Source organism: Microtus ochrogaster, linkage group LG4 (assembly GCF_000317375.1).
Source record: "Microtus ochrogaster isolate Prairie Vole_2 linkage group LG4, MicOch1.0, whole genome shotgun sequence".
NCBI lineage: Eukaryota > Metazoa > Chordata > Mammalia > Rodentia > Cricetidae > Microtus > Microtus ochrogaster.
In genome coordinates, this window is record NC_022030.1 from 23,136,770 (window position 1) to 23,145,820 (window position 9,051).

The 9,051-nt window shown below is 54.7% G+C and overlaps 2 protein-coding genes across 14 annotated transcripts in view; one reads left to right on the top strand and one right to left on the bottom strand.

Moving 5' to 3' along the window:
- Sipa1l3 (signal induced proliferation associated 1 like 3) overlaps window positions 1-2,190 on the top strand; it is a 206,510-nt gene extending 204,320 nt beyond the window's left edge. Inside the window, exon 22 of the mRNA XM_005361278.3 lies at window positions 261-2,190. Within this exon, the coding sequence (XP_005361335.1) occupies window positions 261-401 (141 nt within the window). The 3' untranslated portion in view covers window positions 402-2,190. The remainder of the gene's footprint in view (window positions 1-260) is intronic.
- A 2,709-nt stretch (window positions 2,191-4,899) lies between these two features.
- Dpf1 (double PHD fingers 1) overlaps window positions 4,900-9,051 on the bottom strand; it is a 13,918-nt gene continuing 9,766 nt past the window's right edge. For 5 of the 13 annotated variants that reach the window (XM_026786406.1, XM_026786404.1, XM_013351520.2 and 2 more), the window contains 5 exons: window positions 8,294-8,344; window positions 8,084-8,203; window positions 6,753-6,865; window positions 6,141-6,252; window positions 4,900-5,998 (listed from right to left, as the gene is read on the bottom strand). In XM_026786406.1, the coding sequence (XP_026642207.1) occupies window positions 5,928-5,998; window positions 6,141-6,252; window positions 6,753-6,865; window positions 8,084-8,203; window positions 8,294-8,344 (467 nt within the window). In that variant the 3' untranslated portion in view covers window positions 4,900-5,927. Of the gene's footprint in view, window positions 5,999-6,140; window positions 6,253-6,752; window positions 6,866-8,083; window positions 8,204-8,293; window positions 8,345-8,873; window positions 8,949-9,051 lie in introns of those variants that run through there. The other 8 variants (XM_026786407.1, XM_026786405.1, XM_026786399.1 and 5 more) reach the window with 5 other exon arrangements.

The window sequence follows — 9,051 nt, forward strand, 5'->3', positions numbered from 1 at the left end:
AAACCCTGTCTCGAAAAACCAAAAAAAAAAAAAAAAGACCCTATCTAAAAGAAGAAACCACTTCAAAGACTTTCCAAGCCGCCAGTCAGAGGCCAGGACATGAAGTAACTTGCCCAGGGTTGTTCATCTGGAAAAAGAGCTGGGATTTGAACCCTTGTAGCCAGGCCTATCAGGCCCCAGTAGCTGTGATCTGTTCCTGTTGTGTGCGCTGCTAGGAGCACCCTTGGCCACTGTACTAACCCTGCCCTTTTGCTCCCCAGGAGAGGCAGGACAAGGTGGTGCTGCAATCAGAGGTGGCCAGCCTTCGCCAGAACAATCAGCGGTTGCAGGAGGAATCACAGGCCGCCAGTGAGCAGCTACGCAAATTCGCCGAGCTCTTCAGCAGGGAGAAGGAACTCTGAGGCACCCTGGGCTCAGCCCCGAGCCTCCCTGGCTGGCAGGCAGTGGCTTCTGGTTGCAGGGGTGACAGGTCATCCAGCCACAGCCCCGCACCCACTGCCCTGCAACCTTCTATGGGGACTTAGCCCCAGGCGCAGTGAGCTAGCATGGCCCCTCTCAGCTGCTCTCTGTGGCCCTGCAAGCCTTGTAGCCTGTTCCTAAGACCCAGCTGCCTGGAGCTGTGTTAGTGGAAGGGGCCCAGGAGCCCCTGCATGAGAACTATGGAACAAAATGGGCCCTTTCTTCCCCTACTCTCTGATGGTCCAGGGCTCCTCTGTCCCCAGTGCGCTGGCTCCAGACAGCATGGACATCACCCTCTGAGTCCCCCTTCCATACAGGAACCAGGAGCACTTTCATAGAGTTTAAATTATTTTCCTGGGGCCCCAGAATAGACAAGAACCCCTAGCATCCAGATCCACTCCTTTGAGAAACCCTGTTTGTACAGTAAAGACTGTTTATACGATCTTTTTCTATCTGTTCCACTCTAACAGACACAGGCCCCTCTGCCTTCAGCTACTGATCCGCCAGCCCTGGGCTCCTCCCCTAGCACAACTAGGCCATTGCCTCCCACTCCAGAGGCAGCAGGGACCCTGGGGACAGGGCTGAAGCACAGCCTTCACCTGTCTGGTCCTCTTTTCTTTTTCAAGTCTCCCTGGCCACACTCCAGCCGCCAGCGGCCACCAGACATGCTCACTGTGCTCCCCGGGGAGCACTCAGTGCAACCCCCAGAGACGCTGATTCTCCAAAGGCAATAAGGGGCAGCTTGGTCTGGGTCTATGCTGCTCACCCAGGAAACACAAATTCCCTTTTTTTTCCTTCTTTAAAAACAAACAGAAAAGAATATATATATATATTTATTTTTTCATGTAGAGTTGTGCCAGAACAAGTTTGAATGGCCACAATCTGTGGGTTCTCCCACCCCAGGGTCAAGACATGTCCGCATGGGCCGGGGATCAGTGTGAGGACCCAAAGGAATGTGGGGGCAGCAGGTGGGGAGCAGTTGGCAGCATGGATTGGACCCAGAGCCACGGATAGATGGCCCAGCGCTCAGCCCAGAACCCTTCACCTTCTCTTCGGGCCCATGACCTTTCTGGAAGGGCTCTGAGGCCACACACAACAGGCACTCCGCTCCAGGTGTGCCAGACTGGAGGGCAGAAGGGTACCCACGGCTCCCTGTGACCCGCCTCTGGCCCTGGGGAACCCCGGGTTGTGAGGGAGCAGCCTGCCATGTCCTCCACCCACTGTGGAATGATGGTGGCAGACCAGGCTACCCAGTGTCCTCACATCCTCAGCCCTGGCCAGCTACTGTGATGTCCTCCTTTCCTGATCCCCTTCCTGAAGGGTTCTCCAGCCCCTCCCCCTTCCCTCAGACACCAGACCTGGAGCCTACCCTCTCTTCCCCCTCCCTTCCTCCCCCTCCCTCCCTTCGTTTCTTTCTTTACTATGTCTCCTCATGTCTTCAGATCATTCCAATCATTTTGGGGACCTAATCATGTACATTGACAATTGTAAATTATAATTTTTTTGTTTTGTTTTATTATTTTTGTAAGAATTTCTGCAAAAAAAATAACTATTTAATTTGAGGTTGATGTTCTGTCTGATGGCTAGAGATAGCAGCAGGCTTTTTTTCCATGTTGATTTGTTCCATTTGGATTTTTTATCATTCTTTATTGTCTCCCCACCCCCACTCCCCTTTCCCATTCCCATCCCTGTCTTGAGATTTCTGGCATGTTTCAGGAGGTTTCAAAGGAAATAAACGTTTCATAGAAATGGCTGGTGTGCTCACAGGCAGCTGCCCGGAAATCAGCGCGGCTCCCTCCTAAATGCATATCACACCCCTGCTGCACAGCACAGCGTACTGCTCATCCTCAGCATTTAGACACCAGAAACCTGACCCTCAGATTGTACAATTGTGCTCAAGTTTAAAAAAAAAAAAAAAAAAAAAAGCTAGGTCTGCAGGGTGGACATGGTAACACAAGCCTTTAAGCTCGTCATGCAGGAGACAAGGCAAGTGGATCTCTGAGTTCTAAGCCAGCCTGCTCAGAATAGCAAGCTCCAGGCTTGCTAGGGCTACACAGTGAAACCCTGTCTCAGAATGGGGAGGAGGGTGGTCTGCTTTTGCCTGGTGTAATGGCTCCCTCTGAGATTGGGGCTGGAGGATCTCTGAGAGTTCAAGGCCAGCCTGGACTCCACAGCAAGAGCCCACCTCTCTAGAAGAAAAAGCCAGCTGTGTTGGTCACTTTTGTAATCTCAGCTCTTAAAGTGAGGGCACCAGGAATTCTTGGTCACCCTCGGCTACATAGCAAGTTTAAGGCCAGCCTGTGCTGTCCCCAGATAAAGTGGTAATAGTCCTAAAAAAAAAAAAAAAAAGCTGGGTTAGAAGTGGCTCAGTGATTAAGAACACCGTCTACCCTTCCAGAGTACTCCGGACCCAAGGGACGCTATTTCCTTCTGATGTTTTAAGGGGGCGGGGAAAGGCTGAACAAAGGTAGCCCACACCTTTAATTCCAGCCCTTGGCAGGCAGAGACCAGCCTAGTTTACTTAGGGAGTTCCAGGGCAGCCCGGACCGTGTAGACCTTGTTTCAAAGCAAACAAAACCACAAGATTTCAGGTAAAATAAGGACCATCTTAGTCCGTGGGACTCAAAAGTCAAGGCTCTACCCCTAAGACCCCACCCCTTCCATCTCCATCTCATTTGTATACTCTGCCCCGCCCATGGTCGTCAATGCCTCTCCACTAGGGGCCAGAGGTAGGAAGAACACGATCTGTGTCCCTCTACGTCCACAAGGAAGTGTCCCCACAAGATGTGTCTCTCGTTCACACCCTCCTGAAGCCTCAGCCAGGATCGGGTTCCCTGTGGCCCTCTTGGCTGTAGGGGAGATGGGGCAGTTTAAAACTCGATCTGTGGACATCTGCGAGTGAGCGGGCCACGAGGCAAACTGACTTCAGACACAGGAATTCCACGGGAAGATCCCAAGGACCCGCCTGCCGTGGGAACGTTGCCTCTCTGGAGAGAACCGCACTCCCCCACAAACAACTAGCTGTCCTTGGCCTGTGTGTCTAAGCTCAACTCTGACCCTCCTTGACCCCAAACCCTCACCCCTGCCCCCCCCCCAAAAAAAAACGTCTTCTGAAATGCGTTTGCATATATCCAGTGGAGAATCAAGCCTTTCCAGCTACTCAGGCATCCGTTCTCCACCCTCCTCAGGGCCCCATCCTTCAGCTCTGCCCTCCCCCCACCAACCCGGGCCAAGGGGGGAGGGAACCTGGGAACAAACTGTTCTCACATCCTCTCCTGGCCCGGGAGACACACCACCATCTCCCAACACCCCACCACTCACACGCGCACCCGCACACGCGCGCCAAGCCCTGATGGCGCCTGCACTGCCTGTAGTCCCTTCCCTTCTTGCCCCAGTTTTCCCTGTCTCCCCCCTCCCCCACCCCTACTGAGCCTGCCACTCTATCCCCGGCCTCTTCAGGCTGGCACTCTACAGATTTCTGTTGTCCACCCCCCCCCCCTTTTTTTATTTGTTATGAGAAGTCTCACAATGTAGCTCAGGGTGACTCACCATCCTCCTGCCTCAGCCTCCAGTCCTGGGACTCTGAACCACTTGGTGTGCCACCATTGCCTTCCCAGCAAAAAACCATCTACCTCTTCCCTGTCTATTGTCTAGGGGCCTCGCCTGTCCCTTGCCAGAGTGTCTCCTTATTCCATTTGCTTCCTCCTGACTTTGTAAATGTTCTGCTTCTCTCTCCAAAATGCTGCCCACTTCCCCCTCACCTGGTCTTGCCAGAGACTGGCTTTTTAATTATTATTATTATTATTTATTTAAATTCTTGGACTAGTCCTCCATCCTTGTCCCTCTTCCCTCAGAATTCTTGGGGGCTGTCTTCATCTGTGTTATCTCTCCGGCTTTGTCCTTTATTCATTCAGTAAATTTGTGACCTCAGAATCCTCCTTTTTCCTGATCAGTGCCCTGGTTATCCAGGCTCAGCTCCCCCCCCCACACACACACACACATTCACACAACTGTCTCCTTGATTCCCTGCATTTTGAGATGTCCTCCTGCCCTTCTCCACTTTTAGCCACACCCAGGGCAGGGAATCCCAGGTGACAGCCAGCCATGCTGGGGTGCCATCTCCCCACCATAGTCTGGGAGGGGGATGCCTTCGGGTCTCTCCGACCCTCCCTTCCCCCCAGCCCTCATTCCCACCTCCCTCTTTGAGCTGCCTCCCGCTGCAGCTGCAGCAGCCCGTTGCTAGGGCAACCACAGCTGGCTGGGTGGGAGCCCCTCCACCCCATCCCCCTCTTCTCTGCAGCAAGACAGGGAGGAGCTGGGACAAAGCCAGAGGGAGGCAGGGTGTAGGGGCAAGAAGGTGGGGGCTGGCCACAGTGGTTTCTACCCCAGTGAGGCCCTGTGTTGGTGACACCCCAAAGGTTAGAGAAGGAGGCAGTCATGGATAGAGGGGTCAGGCCAAGTTTAATACACAGAACAAGTTAATTCACAGCAGAGGCAGGCAATAAAGGAGACTTGGTGGCAAGGGGGGGCACTCCTGGATTGGGGGTAGACTCCCCCAGACCCTCTACCTCCCCCACTTGCAGTCTCAATTTCCCTTTTTAAAACCCGAACAACAAACACACACAACCACAAGAAACAACCACACCCCCTCGCCACCCACAAAATGGCTAGCGAGGGGGGGGCAGGAGGCAGCCCGGCCTGGCCGGGTAGGGAAGGGGCTGAGAGGAGAGGAAAAAAAATGAGTCCATTGCAATCTGTGCTTCTCACTGCAGCGGGCTGGCTGCCTGCCTGCCTCGCCCCACTGGCCTGCCCCAGGCCTGGCAGGCACCGGGTGGGCGCAGGGTGGGGCTGTCAAGGAGGGCAGGAAGAGTTCAGAACCATGGTTCACATCATGCAGTATCCACGATGGGTAGACACCATGCCCACCCGGCCTGGGTGTGAGGAAGGAATGGTACCCACCTCAGATGGGGAGCTGAGACAGTCACAGCTCCAGAAACGGGGTGGGGAGGTGCCATTCGGGAAACTGGTAACATCAGTACCCAGCAGACACTCAGCTGTGCCCTCCACCCAGACAGGCTTTATAGGACTCTTTGTATATATTAATTTCTTTTTTTTTCTTTTTTCTGTTTTTTTTTTAACTTTTTGTCTTTTTTCTCTAGAAAAAGGCTCTTTACGTGCCCCCAGCTGGCATCCACTACCCCCCTATGCCCGCCCAGAGGCGGGGTATGGCTTTGAGGGGAGCAGAAGCCCCTGGTGCACATTTGCCAAGGGATGGAGGGGGGCAGGAGGAGCCCTACGGGACCCACCCACCCACAAGGTAACATTCCACTTGCAGAGGGAGAACACCTTGGCTCCCTCTGGGATTCACCCTCTCCCTCCCACTGGGGACACCGGGTGGGAAGAGCCAGGAGCTCCTCGAGGCAGGAAAGTTAGCACCACCCAAAGGTCCTGGAGAAGCAGAGCCAGGCCTAAGTGAGGGTGATGTAGGCAGAAGCCTTCTCTTTCAAATGCCGAAGACAGAGGTGGCAACTCCAGCTCCCTGCGGGGGAAGCCACAAGACAAAATTAGACTCAAACCAAAGGGCGCCCCCCACCTGTCCCCACCCAGAGCACATGGTCTCTGCCACCAGGAAGACAGCGTTCCAACCCACCCACCCATGTCTCGCCCACCTCTGCCCTCACCTTCCGGGGGCTCCGCCATGGGAGGGCTTAGGCAGTACATGTGGTAGCCCCGATCGCAGTCATCACAGAACAGCAACTGGTCCTGGGGGGTGAGACCCGCCCAGCTGGCACCCTGGGGGCATGGGCACCAGAAACCGGGGTGGGGGGCTGGGGCAGGGGCTAGGTCCCAGGGGCCCTTCTGAGAGAGCTGGCTCTGCAGTCTGTACTGTGGAGCCCACTGGCCTTGCTTGTCGACTCACAGAGTGTCGTCTGGGTTTTCTAAGGAATACTGAATGATGTTCAGCTGGCCCAGTGCCAGCTCAGGACCAGTAATAGGTTCAAATCCTGGCTCTACCATTTTCTCAGCTTGGTTGACCTCAGGCATGATTCTCCCTCCCTGAACTCAGCGTCTTCTATGTGTAGTGGGAACCAAAGCACCAGCCTCAAGGGAGGTCGGGAGGTGTCAGAGGGGGACGAATATAAAAGAGGACACTGGTGACAACAGCAATGCACGCTACTGCAGGTCACCCAGGGTTTATGAACAAGGAAGGCTTTGGGCTTCATGGGCAAAAGCAGCAGAGCCAGGTTGGAAGGGCAGCGGAGATGAGCCCAGGAGCCGGGGCAGGTACTCACGTCATTCTCCGAGGTACCACACAGGCTGCAGGACTTGCACTCAATGCACTGCCAGCGGTAGGTCCGCACAGCTGCGGTCATGTTCACCGTGAACTGTAAACACGAGGGATGCCCTGGGGAGGAGACCGGAGGGCAGGGATGCAGTTAGCATGTCATTGTAGCTACTGGTGGCTCCTGACCCTTGGGGAGGTGATGGCTCTATCCCCACCCCGGACTCAGAGGTCAAGATGAGCTTTGTGGCTGGACCCTACCCCCAAGATAGGCATCCGGAAGCTGGACTGCCGGCAAGCAGCTGTGTGTTGGCCACCACAGTCTCCTACTCAAGCCACCATGACAACCACACTCTCTCCCCGGAATACCATGGCAACCGCATTCCATTACCCACAGTGCTGTGGCAACCACGTTCTACCACCCACAACACTGTGGCAACCACAGTCTGTTAAGCACCGCACTAGGCGGCCACATTCCAATACCCACAACAGAGCGGCCAGCCCTCATGCTAACCCCAGCAACGTGGCACCGCCTTCTCCCAGCCAGGATGCTATAGCAACCGCTTCTACAACAGGGTCCCCACACCTCGCTTCCGTGAAACCAAAGGCCATACTGCACAAACTGCCACCGACAATCCCGGCAGTGTTAGTTAGCCTGTTTGGTCATTCTCCCACACCAGCACAGAGACACCTGTAGCCATGGGGCACAGCACTTCCCACAATGCCCAGCGCCCACAGCCACTGTCCACAGAGCCCGACGACAGTTACAGCTCTCTCCCACAGAGCCAGACACCAACAGCCCACACAGCCTGACAGCCACAGCTACTGCCCACAGTGCCCGAAGACCAGTTGCCCCAGCACTGGGTACCTGCAGCCACGACCCAGCCCACCATGCCATAACAACCACACTCCGTTGTATTAAGTTGCCAAGACAACCCCTACTGTAACAACCACAACCCATTCCCCGCGCTGCTGAGCGGCCAGCCTTACTACCCAAGAGGCCCCCATGAAAACCCACACTATATTAACCACAGTTCTATCTTGTTTTCTACAGCACCCAGGTGGTGGGATCCATTACTCCCATACCTAGGTCCCCTACCCACAATGCTTCCGTAGCTTTTCTCTATTCCCCATGCCAGGAAGGCACAAAACCACGGTACCTCATACTGTTCCTACATGGAGCCCGCTCAGTTTCCCACAGTCCTCAGCAGCAGGGGCAGCGCCTAGGCTCCACTAAACCACTGTCCCCCCCAACTTACCCAGACAGGCTGGGTACAGTCTTCACTCCCTTGCTTCCCATCCCCCATATGGATCCTGGGGTGTCCCCTCCCCCCTGATCACCTGATCGCCCACAATCTGCACAGGAGATGAGGTCCTCGGGACAGCCAGTCTTCTTGGAGCCCCCCAGGCAAAAGTCACAGTAGCCATTGGGGATGACAGTGCCGTCTGGTGCTTTCTTGGCTGAAAGACAGCAGGCAGCAGTGGGCACAGGACAGGTGGGGCACCCCCTAACACTGCTGCAAAAGTCGGGGTGGAGGGAGGTGTCCCTACCTGTGTGTTTCCTCTGTGCCTCAGGGACCCAGGCCAATTCTTTGTAAAACTCTGGGGGTGGAGGACAGAAAGGGGCTCTTACCATAGGCAAGGTCCCATCTGTCCCCAGCCACAGCCCCAGGGGTGGACCCTTGGCCCAGGCACTGGGAAGTAGCAAAAAAAAAAAAAAAAAAAAAAAAAAAAAAAGCTGGGAGAGGGGCAAATAATAAATAATTCTCACCAAAACTCAATCAAGTCTTGGGATTACTAAATGTTCTCTTTATTTTGTATCTTTGGGTAAAGGTGTGGGAATAGTTATAGCCTCAGCCAGGACTGCCACCCAGTCACACGTGTGCACCCCAAAGTCAGCTTGCCTAGGTCAATAGTTAGCAGGCAGTTCTGCCAGACCTGGTATGAAAACCTATTCAGGAAGACACTTTGAAAGGACAGGAGGTTCTGGGCCTGGCCTGAGGCTGCTGAGGAGCTCCGTCTGAGGGACAGGTGAGAGGCAGCTCCCTTTCCCCACAGCTCAGCTGTCATGGCATGGAACGGATGTGGGTGGGTGTTGAGGACCCTGGAGCCACTGACCTTGCCCCTGGACACTAGCATAGCTGAGAAGGGAACAAGGGAGGCCCAGAGAGGGAGGGGAGTCATCGATCACCCCCACCTCCAAGCTCTAATTGAAACAATAAATCAGACCCAGAAATATTATGCCCGGGCAGGGAATGAGGGAGAGAGAAAGAGAGAGAGAGAGAGAGAGAGAGAGAGAGAGAGAGAGA